General features: G+C 49.1%; 1 protein-coding gene across 1 annotated transcript in view; it reads left to right on the top strand.

The window, feature by feature from the left end:
- Positions 1–11165, top strand: part of ABCB8 (ATP-binding cassette, sub-family B (MDR/TAP), member 8) — a 26104-nt gene extending 14939 nt beyond the window's left edge. Inside the window, exons 9-16 of the mRNA XM_006873708.1 lie at positions 3594–3699; positions 6705–6738; positions 7083–7219; positions 7435–7529; positions 7695–7828; positions 8427–8574; positions 10086–10336; positions 11031–11165. Coding sequence (XP_006873770.1) covers positions 3594–3699; positions 6705–6738; positions 7083–7219; positions 7435–7529; positions 7695–7828; positions 8427–8574; positions 10086–10336; positions 11031–11165 — 1040 coding nt within the window. The remainder of the gene's footprint in view (positions 1–3593; positions 3700–6704; positions 6739–7082; positions 7220–7434; positions 7530–7694; positions 7829–8426; positions 8575–10085; positions 10337–11030) is intronic.
- Positions 11166–13042: the final 1877 nt, after the last annotated feature.

Here is a 13042-nt window from a genome sequence, read left to right as displayed (position 1 = left end):
AATATTCATAAGGCAGTCAAGGATTTTAGTATTATTTACCCTCTTCAAGCTATACCTAGATCCCTGTATCCCAGAGCCCTGTTGTTTTAAGGTTGAGTATACATCACTGTTTACCATTGTCCCACTAGGCCATGCAAACCTATCTCAGTGTTCCCCTATCTAACTTGTTCTTCTGCCTTAATACTTAGATGGGTATGTATTTTGGTATTTTTTATGCTTTCTGATTGTCTCCAGGTAGATGTGATCAGGAAATGGGCTTCCCTTTTCACTCTTCTTCTTAAGAAATTTTAGGATGGCACTGTTGGTCATTTTAATGTAACTTAGGATTTAATTTTCAGCATATTTACTTTTTTGTCTGCTTGTCCTGCTCCACAATCCCTGTTCAGCCCATTTTTCTAGTTATAAACAGTTCGGGGCCGGCTGTGGCCGTTTGGTTTTAAGTGGAAACTGTCTCTTTAAATTTCGAGGAGCTTTGTGCACATGCATAGTAGAACCCTCCGAGGGTGAGGCTGGGGTGTCCACTAGCTCAGGCATCCCTATAGTCACCAGAATGGAGGTATGCAGACAGCAAGGAATCAATGAACAGATACCAAAAAAAAAGAAATGTCCACACCTTTATCTCCACGGTTGTGTCAGGTGTCCGTGGCTGCTCTGATCCTTCCCCCGCTTGGTCTTACCCAAGATGGCGCCTCCTGGAGCAGCTGAGCATCTTGAATTAGAAAGCAATTTTTTTTTTTTTTTATAATACAAATGCCCCGAGCTGTAAGCCTTCCAACCTTCTAAATATTCCTTTGTGTGTGGTTCAGAGTTCTGGGACCATCCCCTGAGCCTGCTTGGTCCTGTATTCTGTGTTGTTGCTGACGGAGTTCCTTACTGCTCTTACACCCGATCCACCATCTTGTTTGTTCTTTCCTGGAGGCCCTTGATGGAGCTGATTTCAGTGTCTGTTAGGACCACAGGGCAACTGTGAGCAGGGTGAGTCTGATGGCTCTGCAGGTTCTGTAGGTCTAGAGCCAGTCACGTCTGAATCCTGGCACCAAAATGGTGGAACTGGCCCCCACCTCACACTGGCATGGTTACCAAGCACACGGTGTACACCCTAGAGAGCTAGGTCTGCTCTGCTAGGTCTGAGGGCGGATGAGGGTGGGAGATGGACACACCTTTGGTCACCAGGGGAGCATGGGGGAAAAGAAGGAATTGCACCTTTCCCTTCACCTGTGTGAATCTGCTCTGCCAAAGCTGCTCACAAGATGGCCTCCCTGAATCTGGCTGGCCATTCATAAGTCCATCTCCCTCTCTCACCATGCCTGCCCTTCTTCTCCTCCCAGCAAGCACTCAATCCACTTCTCTAATCTTTCCTCTGAAGTTCAGGGTTCCAGAATTTTCATCTATGTCTGTTTTCATTTGGTCCTTTGTGTCTTTGTTGTAGAGTCCATGTTGTATATCTGCCTAGTCTGCCATCTTGCCAGAAGTCTTAAAAAGAGCTCTTCTATGTGGTATTGACATTTTTACAGTATTACATTTCCTGATGCATTTATTTAGTCTTCTTTAATTTCTTTCTGTAATATTTTATATTTTTCAATGTATACATCTTTCATTTTCTTAGTTCAGTTTCTAAGCATTTTATTATTTTAGATGCCATTATAATTAATTTTCTTTACAGATTCCTCATTGCTGTTGTATTGAATCCCAATTGGCACTTGTTGGGTTTTGACCTGGTACCCGTTCATTTTTCTGGATTCCTTTATTAGTTTTAATAGCTTTTTTTTTTTTTTTAATTTAACTTTTGTGAATTTCAGTGAAGGTCTGCAGAGCAGATCATCAGTTTTCATTTAATAAACCATATACTTTGCATCATTCCAGTGATTGCTATTCCTTCTGTGTGCCAACCATTATTTATTTATCTCTATTCACTTTAATCTAGTAGCTTTCTTGTGGATTTTTTGGGGTCTTCTATATATTAGGATCCTGTCATCTGCAAAAAATGATGTTTTACTGCTTCCTTTCTGTTGTGGATACTTTTTTCCTCTTGTCTAATTGCTCCAGCTAGGACTTCCAGTACAATATTGAATAACAATGGTGAGAGCTGACATCCTAACTTATTCCTGATTTTAAGGAGAAAGCAGTTGGTCATTCTCCATTGTGTATGATACAAGTTTTTCATAAATGTCTTTTATCATATTAGGGACTATTCCTTCTATTCCTAACTTTTTTTATTTTACTATTATAACTAGTAATATTTAATTCAATATCGAAAGATTTTATAAAACAGTTTCATTTGTTAATATTCATATTATCTAAGGAATATTACATTTAAACAATTTACAACTGTATCACCTAATATTCTATGAATAGAATTGACAACAGACTTCACTAAGGATTCTGTATGGTCTGTTATAGGAGGGAGTCCATGGGGTGGGGATGTTGACTCCCTCAGTCACTGCACTGGGAGACACCAACCCTGGTGACAGCACTGTGAATGACATGTTCTGATTTGGAACCAGTGATGGGCATGGTGCAAGACCAGAAAGCATTTTGTTCTGTTGGACATTGGGTCGCTTTTAGTTGGGGACCAACTCCAAAGCAGCTAATGATGACAACCCATTTATTTAAATTTCATGGATGTTGAAACATTAAAATAGGTATTTAGAATCCATGTAATGGACCTGTTTTCAATCCATGTGAATGTATATCAAAATATAAATATTTAAAGAAAATAGCAGAAAGTTCTGCCACAAAGTGTGGTCAAATGAGCAATAACTACCTGCTTAGAATTAAACTATTTTACAGTATCTGGACGCTTACGAGTCAGTCACCTTAGTGGACATTTTTGTTTTTGCTCTTGAGTATTTGCTGACCTTAGATCCTCAACCCTATCTTGATTTTCCCTTTCCACATCAGACCAACTTGCTCAAGTGTTCAACCTTAAACATATGTCTGATTGGCAGCTGGAAAGTGACAAGCCTAAAGCCATGAACTAGCTGTCTAATAGGCCCGCATGTTTAAAGCCAATTCCTCCCCTCCCCCTATCTGAAACGTGTTCTTGTCAGTCTTCTCCTCTCAGGACAGGGAGCCACCACCTTCTTAGTTGCTCAAACTAAATAGCTGGGAATTACCCTTTGATTCATGCTCAGCACCACTTCCATGTACAATGAATAAATCAGCAGATCTCAACAGTTCCATCTCCAAATGGTGTTGTGACTCTGTCTTCTTCTTTCCATCTGTCCAAACCTTCATCACCTGGGCCCTCAACTGTTGTAATAGCTGCCTTCAATGGTCTCCCAAGCTTGCCCAGTAAGAGGGGTGTTTTTTTTTAAGTTTTATTGTGAATTACGTGTGCGTTTACATGGGAGCCTTCTATTCCTAACTTGTTGAATGCTTTTATCATAAAAGACTGTTGCATTTTATCAAATGCCATCTATTAAGATGATCCTTTTCATTTCTGAACTGAGAAACAGTCTTAGAAAATCAAATCCCACAATCATTTAGTGGCACAGAAGGTAGTAATACTTGGAACAGACACCTGGTCAGGGCTCTTTTCCTCTGTGCCTGGCTGCTTCCCTTCTAACCACCGTGTCCCTTTCCTCATGCAGGCATGGTCCTAAGCACCCTGTTTATCGGGGGCTCTCTCGTGGCTGGACAGCAGCTGACAGGAGGAGATCTAATGTCCTTTCTGGTAGCCTCCCAGACAGTGCAGAGGTGAGTGTTGGGATCTGTCTATCCCAAAGGGCCCCTGCCCACCTCCAGAGCCCTGCTAGACCAAGGGATGGAGTGCCAGCTGCCTCTCTCAAGCTGTCACACAGTTCCAGGCCTGCTTCCCTGCCCTGGTGTGAAGCACAGGGCTGGGAGTCATTGCCTCATGTCTCTGAGCCCCTCAGGGGTCCTAACTATTTCTCCAGGTTAATTCACTGAGTATATACTCAGAAATGAGGTTGTCTTCAGGCTTCCAAACAACACAGAAATTTCCTTGACCCATTATTTTAAGAGTTGACCAACCATCTTCTGCTTGGCTCTTTCCAGAGATAAAAAGCCTACCCCTTTCCCATGCTCATTCCACCCTTAAAGCTGGTTAGTTCTCACTGATCTGAAATCTGCAAGTTTCAGCTGAGCCTCATGTACTCTCTGGAGCCACTCAGAACTAGTTGGCAAACTGTGCCCTAAGACCGCCTAAGATGAGCCTCCTTTTACCTGTTATTTTCTGATCTAAACAATAACAGTTCCTTTTTACTTTTTCTTCCCCAAAACATACCATGTGAATAAAAATGCATAGATCTTATGATAAATAACAAAGACCTGTGTTATTGCCGACCACGTCAGCCCACAAGCCCCTATATGTCCCTCTCAGTCATCCCTCTGTCCTCCTACTGGAGGTTGTCACTGTCTTGATCTCTCTGGTCATTACATTCCTGCTGTCTTTTACCAACTATGCATGTAACCCATCTAGCTTGTCATTGTCATTTATGTAGTGATGCCAACCCAGATATGGGTACTCATTCTGATTGTCATAGAGATGGGGCTTAGGATGCCTGGGGTTCCTGCTTCCTCAGTACCCACCCAGTATCCTGTCGGCCTCCTGATCATCGTTTTAGTGTGGAGAACCCATAAGGAACCTATTATGGTTGATTGTGACTCATAGCTCCCTTGTCTGACAGAGTAGCTTTCCTAGGCTGTCATCTTCAAGGGAACAACAGATCACCAGGTGTTTTGACTTGTGGAGCTTCTGGTGGGTTCCCACCACTGAACTTTCAGTTAACCTTCGCACCACCACGGCTCCTCTTAAAGACACAGTGACTCCCTTCATAAAAGAATCCCATGGCCCTCACATTGGACAGTGGAGAGAACTGTTTGGTTGGGGTCTGGGTGGGAATAGCTGCGCACCCTAGCCCTGGTTCCTGTCCCTCAGGCCACCTTCCCTTAAGAACCTGAGTCAGCTGCCCCTATCACTTCCCCTGTGACTTAGCCCAGCCAGAGGACAGGCTTCCCTTCCCTACTGTATTCCTTGGCCATGGGACAGGATTTGGTGACAGATGCAAGCACAGCCCCCCCCTGCAGAGCTTCTGTATTGTTTCTCTGGCTGCTAGATGTGGCAGCTCCCAAAGCCAACGGCCCAGCTGCATTCTTTTGGTGGCCCCTCTAACTCTGCACAGCGCTGGACCCTTTATCACATGGAGATTCTTCACCACTTGGAGAATTTGAGTCTTCCTTTATTAAAGAAGGTGTATTTTCTTAATGAGCTCTGCCAGATAAGGGAAACGAAATAAACACACTGCTGTCAAATCGATTCCAACTCATAGCACCCCTAGAGAACAGAGGAGACCTGCCCCAGAGGGTTTCCAAAGCTGTCACTCTTTATGGAAGCACAAACTTCTTCCACAGAGCAGCTGGTGGATTTCAACCTTTTGGTTAGCAGCAGAATGCTTAACCACTTGTCAGTGCTGAGCTTCAGCCAAGAGGGTGGAAAGAGGAGAAGGGCGTAGAAAGGGGGTTACAGAAGTACTCATGGTAAGAGTAAGGCAGTTCTCCCCCAGCTCAGTCTCCCCTTTGGACCCCATCCTAAGTATTTGGGGGTTACTAGAGGAGGTGACCACACAAAGTACAGTCACTCCATCAGAATGAAGTACAGCCCCAGGGAGGAGGCTACTGCTAGGAGCTGGCTCCCTCTGCTGGCTTCCTGTGGCTACGCCCTGGCTTGCTGCCCGCGTGACTCCAGTGCAAGGTCATCGCCACCCCCATGAGTCATGTGCGTTTGGGTTTTCAGTTGCTGCCAGGCACTTTTGCCAGGCCTCTAATGGCTCCAGAGCTCTAGTGAAGAATCCTTTCTTCTTATCCACAGATAACTCTGGTTTAGCTCTGCTTTGCTCCATGCCTCCCATTCCTTTGGCAAACGTTAGATTGCTCAAGCTGCCAGAAACATTTTCTTGGTGTCTCTTCCCACTCTACCCCACCCTGGTCTTGGAAGAAATGAGTTCTGCTAAGGAGTGTCACAGAGTCACTCTTTCCTCTTCTTAAAGATAGGGCCCTGTACAGGGTACTCACACAATCACATGCACCGTGGGGCCACTCGGACTGTGACTCATCCTTCCCTGGTCTCAGCCAGCCAAGCACCCAATCCCACCCTTGGAGCCTCTGTCTAGACAGATAAACACACACACACACCCCGCCCCTCTCACATAGACACCCTCCTACAGGGCAAGCCTGCAGTATAGAAATGTTCCAGGAATTATGTTTGGGGATATCCCAGAGTTTTCCCTTGATCCAGTATCTTCTGTTTTCTTCTTCTCTGTGAGGATTTAGTCTGAGCCTTGTACCCTTTCATGTGAGTGGGCTGAAGTCATAGTCCACCCTGCATCCTGTGGCCAGGCCAGTGTGAGCGTAATTTCCCAGAGGCCCTGTCCCTTCAGCCCACACCCATCTTCTCCCTGGAGCCTTACCCCTGGCCTGAAGCAGGATGAAAATTGTCATCCTTGACCAGCCAAGGAGAGAGCCAAGGCCCAAAAGGAGAAGGGATTTGCCAAGTTAGAGTGCTCCTGCAGTCCCATGTTTGGGAGGAACTCCACATTTAACTTCAGGCCACCTGCTTCCTTGCCTCACCCAGCATGTCCTCCCACTGATTAGAGTTAAAATTAAGTCTTCTCCCCAGTGCTGGCCTTATCTCCTGCCTGTTGTTCCCACCTCTTCCAGCCATTCTCTCCTTGTCCTTGCAGGTCCATGGCCAACCTTTCTATTCTGTTTGGTCAGGTGAGTGTTAGTGCGGTGGAATGTGAACCTGAGGGGTCTGGGCTAGAGATCTGGTCACTGCCAAAGTTATGTGTGTATGTGAGACGTACCTGTTGGCTGGCTGGGGCGGGGAGGAGGAGCAGGGACTACCTAAGCCAGACTGCAGCAAACATGGAGTTCCCAAGAACTACAGCCTCCTCTTACTTTGCCTGTTTAGGGTGGAATGCGGGTGGAGTTGGCATTCCAGAGATGTAGTTTCTTGTCACACCTGCCCTTCTCTCTGGTCCAGGGTCTCCTCTAAAATCCCCGCAAGATGCTAGGGTTCCCATACCTCTACCTCACTGCCAACTTCACATTCCCCTCAGGTGGTACGGGGCCTCAGCGCAGGGGCCCGGGCCTTTGAGTACATGACTCTAAGTCCGTGCATACCCTTGTCTGGGGGCTGCTGCATCCCCAAGGAGGAGCTCCAAGGGGCTATCACATTTCAGAACGTCAACTTCAGGTCAGCACATGAGCAGGCAGAGCCTGCTCCTTCCAGTCTGTGGCCTATGGGAGGGTTCCTGGGCAGGAGGGAAGGGGGGATCTGTTTGAATGCCTCCCCTCTAAATCAGCCCTTGAGAGGGCACAGTGAAACCTAGCTTCTCCTTGGTTCCATAGAGTCTGGGCAGTGCAAGCAAGGAGCCTGGTCTAACTTCGAGTCTCTTGGCTTCTCTGCAGTTACCCCTGCCGCCCTGGCTTTGAGGTTCTTAAAAACTTCACGTTGACACTGCCTCCTGGCAAGATAGTGGCCCTGGTGGGTCAGTCTGGAGGAGGTAAGAAAAACCCAGCACCTTGTCTGCCACTACCCTGCTCAGTACTTTGGGTGTGCTCCCTCCTGGGAGGACTTTCCGCTTCTTCCAAGGGTTTCTCTGTCCTGGAACAACCCCCAGAAACCTTAACAGACCTTGTCTCCCGAAGCCTAATCCTGTTTTCCCCAGGAAAGACCACCGTAGCCTCCCTGCTGGAGCGCTTCTACGACCCCACAGCAGGAGTGGTGCTGCTGGATGGGCGGGACCTTCGCACCCTGGATCCATCCTGGCTCCGGGGCCAAGTCATCGGCTTTATCAACCAGGTGAATGGGTCTCTGCCCTTTGTCGGTCTCCCCATCAGTGTAGGTCTGGGGCCTGCCTGCCCCAGAGCGTCTACAGCTCTGCCTTCCTCCCTCACAGGAGTTAAGCAAGTGAAAAGGCATCTTTAGGGTGGGACTAACCTGTGGATTCCCTGAAGTTCTCTAAGAAGCTTGTGCTTCTTAGAGAACTTCTCATTGGTCACTTTTCACCCCATTGAGGAAGACCTGAGGCCTTTGGCTGGAATTGCTGAGACTTTGGCTGTTTTCTCCTGTTCGCTGTGAACTCTTACTCTAGAGAAGGCTCCTGACCCACCTATGAGCAGGAGAAAACTCAGGTGCCACATCTCCAGCACCTGCTCTGCCTGCCTGCCCAAGTGGTAGGCTCTGCCCCATGTTGGGTAGGAAACATCCACCTTTTTTGAAGGTCTGGACCATCTGCATCTGTGCCTGACCTTTGCCTTTGAGTTTCTGCCAGTCCTATCTGGCCTCCAAGCGACCCTATTCTGGCTGACTCAGATGCTCCTGATGGACCTGGTGGGCCCTGGAGGCTCCAGACAGAGATTGCAGGTTTCCTGTTGACCTGTCTCCTCCCTGCCCCCAGGAGCCAGTGCTGTTTGGAACCACCATCATGGAGAACATCCGCTTTGGGAAGCTGGAAGCCACTGATGAGGAGGTATATGCAGCTGCCCGAGAGGCCAATGCCCACGACTTCATCACTAAATTTCCCGAGGGCTATGGCACCATTGTGGGTAAGTGCCAGGGCAGACTTTGCTCTGCTCCCCAGGCTGTGGAGTGGATTGGCAGAGAGGTGGGATGCTGGGTTAGATGGGCAGTCTGAGACTCTGGGGCAGAAGAAAGTAGGAACTGCTGGGGAGGAAAGCTTACCTATACCAGACCAGAAGAGAATAGAGCCATTGGTAACAGTGCGGTCCTGTGAGACTGTCAAATCCAAGCCCATTGGCTTCCATGGTGGAGCAACCAAGCAGGCTGCAGAGATGGACGGCTCTGAGAGGACTCTGAGATGGAGCCAGTACAGCCACAGGGCTTGGCCCTAGGCTCCAGAACTCTCCAAAGAGCCTTTCAAAGGGCCTCCATTGTTCCAAGGACTGAACAAAAGAAGTGAAGTACTCCCTCCACATGGTTCTCTCCTCCTGGTTCCTGTTTCATACCTGTTAAGTTTTTGCTTAAAGGCATAACCTCTTGTTAGATACAGGGATTGGTTTGGTTGAACAGTTCTCTATCCTGACATACCCAGAAGAGAGTTTTGGTAGTTCTGAAGCATGACATTTTAGAGCCATGTTTATCATCGAGTGTTTCTTGGCTCTGCTGCAGAATGTTCCAGTGTGTGTTAAGATACAGAAATATCCGGAGTTCTCAGTCAACTAATAGAACTTGTCACACCACCATCATTAGCCCTTCTCAGATTATGTATTGCTAATCTAGCCTAGACATGGCATTGTAGGGTCCTGGTATAGAGTTGTAGGATAAGCTCTGGATTACCAACTGTAAGGTCGGTGCTTCAAACGCATCAGCCACTCCTCAGAAACCCTATGCAGGGTCACTATGAGTCAGAGCCTACTCGATGGCACTTAACAACAGCAACAGTCTAGCCTTGTTCAGGAGGAGTTATGCCCCTGGCATTTTCTTACACCTCTGACCTGGACTGTTGAGGTAGTCCTTTGCCTATCTGTGACCATTGTGCATCACCTAGAGTCTGGTTCTGTCTCCCAGACACCACCTCTTCTCTTCTTCACGGGCATTTTACCGTCTAACTCTGGCCTTCCCAGAGAGCTCGAATGATGGCTTCAAGTCCCACTGCTGCTGTGGCTCCATTCTAGGAGGCCATGGTTAGATCCTGAATATTCACACAGCAGCAGAGACCCGGAAGTCATAAGGTAGCTGGAGCTCCAGGCCACTCAAAGAGAAGTGAGACCAGCTGGAGCTCTGAAGCCCTTTCCAGGGTGGGAAGGAGGGAACTCAGTGAATCATCTAGTGTTGACTGAGTGCTTGGCTGTGTGCGTGGTTATGTGTCACACTGTGGAAGAGCATGTATACTTCTTTGCACAGGGACCTGGCGGCAGGCAACTGGCATCCAGAGCCATGCCCTCAGAGTTCCTGGCCCAGCTAGAGGCACAGGACCAGTGGGTGTCATGCTGGGGGCCTGAGAGGCCAGGCTCAGGAGGGGACATGACTCCCCTTTGCAGAGCCAGGGCAGACTAAGACTCACTCCAGACTCTTGGCCTTCCATCTTCCTCCCTAGGTGAGCGGGGCGCCACCCTGTCTGGTGGGCAGAAGCAGCGCCTGGCAATTGCCCGAGCCCTCATCAAGCAGCCCACGGTGCTGATCATGGATGAGGCCACCAGTGCGCTGGACACAGAGTCAGAACGGGTTGTTCAGGAAGCCCTGGACCGGGCCAGCGCAGGCCGTACCGTGCTGGTCATTGCCCACCGGCTCAGCACCGTACGCAGAGCCCACCACATTATTGTCATGGCTGACGGCCAGGTCTGGGAGGTCAGTCTGGGCTAGGGGGCTGACTGATCCATTTAGGCACAGGGAACAGGCAATTTGGATGAACTGGCTGAGGGTCTGGCCTGGCTCTTGGCTGTAAGAGCCATATGATGGAAGCAGCACCCCATAGAGATTTGAGAGCATCTTATTTCTTCCTCTGTTCCCTGAGGATAAGACACCTGCCCCATCTGCTGCTAGGATAAAAAAGGGATAGTGTTGTGGAAGGACATAGGGCCAGACTGGCAGCCCAGGGACTGAGGAAGAGAAGGACCCTTCCAGGGACCAGCTGTGCACAACTAAGAACCTGATCTGCAACAAGGCGTGGAGCCTCTGTAGAGCTCAGCATCGGCTTCCGGCCTAGCCAGCCCATTAAACCAAAGCTGAGGGGGTTTGCGTTAGTGGTCTTATGTGAGGTACATGGGTCTTCTACTACGGTACCCTGAGTTGGAGTCTTTGGGTTGTGAACAAAAACAGAATGAATCAGATGCCCTTCCAGAATTCATCGAGGCAGGGAGGTGTCAGAAACAAGGGAAGATGAGCCAGGAGCAGTGCTTTAAACCTGTGCACTGGGTTCATGATGTCCCTTCAGGGGTGCGTGATGATGATGAGCTCTGGATTAATGAGAAGTACAGCCCCACAAGGGCTCTCAAATCTTGAACTAAGGCTGGGGTGATCACGTGCCCCTCTTTTCTTCTAGTCTGGGACCCATGAAGAGCTCTTGAAGAAACAGGGGCTGTATGCCGAGCTCATCCGGAGACAGACCCTGGATGCTCCACTGACATCCACCTCACCACCAGAGAAGGCAAAAGGTCCCAGGAATGGCCACCCGTAAGCCCGAAAATGGGTGGCGGCAGCAGGGATGGACTTGACTGCTGAGTGACAGTGCTGGGTGGGTGGGTGGGGCCAGCCAGCTGAGAATAGAGCTGCACTCTGGACTGAACTCCCAGGGCCAGTGCGCTTCACCTGCTCACAATAAAGCCTGACTGGTGGCTGGACTCAGGGGTGGTTGGGATGGCTCCCATCCACTCCCCTCCTGCTGCCTGGCTCCTCCCTCCCACCAGAGCCTGGAGCATTACTGCACTACAGACAGTGGAGAAAAAAGAGGGGTGGAGTCACGGGTCCCCTGCGTTTCCCAGTATCCTAGTCCAACTCCTCCCTGCTCTGTCTTTATCCCTACTCTCCCCACCCCATCTCAGCAACATTGCTGAGCTTCCTCCCTCTTCCTGTCAGATTAAAGATGGCAGGCCTCAGCTTCAAGTCAAGGTCTGGGAGTGGGTGTGGGAATTTAGAACTGGGTTTTTGTACACACATAAGTCTATCCTGGATAAGACCATATTTTTCTGTATTAAGAAGTGACTCCCTGACATCCTCAATTCCCACAAATTCCCTTCTTTGCCTCTCCTCCATTAGCACAGTCTACTTTTTAGCGTTCACCCTTTTCCCTACCCCCAGACCAGTGAGAACTGCTGCAGCTACAATCCCTCCCCCTTCCACTCCCACCCTAGTGAGAAATAGGCCCAACACTGCCTGGTTCTTCACAGGGTTGGGGTTGGGATGCCCTAGTAGACACTCCCAGCCTGCCTCTGCCCCATACACCTCAAACCTCTCTCCTGGTGTGGTTATAGGCCTGGTTTCCAGAACCCAGCTCTGGAAAGGAGACAAGAGGACCAGACACACATCCCAAACTCAGCCATGCGAGGTGTATAGTGCTCACAAGGTACAAAGAAATGTAGCAGTTCGTACCTACCTGTGAAAAATGTTACCAGCCGTCCCTCCTACAGCACACTGCTTCTCATCTGGGTTCAAAACTTCATTGCGGTGGCCAACAGGGTTTATTAAGGAAATCAGTAGGTTACAGTTCAGGACCAGAAATACTCAGGGCACAATTGTTCTGTCAGGATAGCCTCTCTGCTGTGCCCACTGGTGGGCCTCTCCCTGCCTGGCCAGGGTTTTGAGGCTATTCGTAAATGCCCATAGGGCACACCACTCCACCATAAGCATCAGCCTAAAGGCACTCTAGCTCTGTGGGTCAGCAAACCTAGCTCCCCCAATGAAGTGTCTGGAGGCACCCCACTCTGCAGACAGGCCTCCTGCCCAAAGTCAGGCTACTTGCTCCGTGGGCTAGGAAGGCCACAGCTCTGTCGTGTGCTCTGAGTCTTGGTTCTGCTGCTGGTGGTCCTCTGCCTCTCCTCCGGTGTCACAGCTTTATCATCCTATCTAGAAGAGACGTTAAATAACCCACTGCACCACGTTACCCCGTCTGTGCTAGACACAATCGCATTGAGAGGAAGTCACTGCCAGGCCAACAGCCCAGAGTGGTCTGGGAGGGCCCTGCAGAGGATAGGGGGACAGGACGAGTGACACACACTTGTGTCCCCAGAGCTGTGGGTGAGGCTGTGTGGCTGGATTCCAGGCTGCTTCTAGAGGACTCAACAGGACAGTGGAAGACTCCTGTGTGTGCCTGTGCTACCCCAAGGAGCACCAGTCTCCTGGTTTGCTCCATTGCCAGCTGCCTTTCCTCCTTGGCTTTGGTCATGTTATCTCCCACTGGGAAGCCTTTGCCAATTCAGAGCCACCTACCAGGTGAATGTCCACACTATGCACTGTACCCAAGTAGTGGGAGAGGGATTAATTGCCTCTGTCTGACCTTCAAGGCCAGCTAAACATTCGTCCTATGACAAAAGAAGGACAATGCTGTGTTTCAGTGAG

Source organism: Chrysochloris asiatica, unplaced genomic scaffold, assembly GCF_000296735.1.
Source record: "Chrysochloris asiatica unplaced genomic scaffold, ChrAsi1.0 scaffold00249, whole genome shotgun sequence".
In the NCBI taxonomy this organism is placed as follows: Eukaryota; Metazoa; Chordata; class Mammalia; order Afrosoricida; family Chrysochloridae; genus Chrysochloris; species Chrysochloris asiatica.
This window is presented reverse-complemented; position numbering and strand designations above follow the sequence as displayed.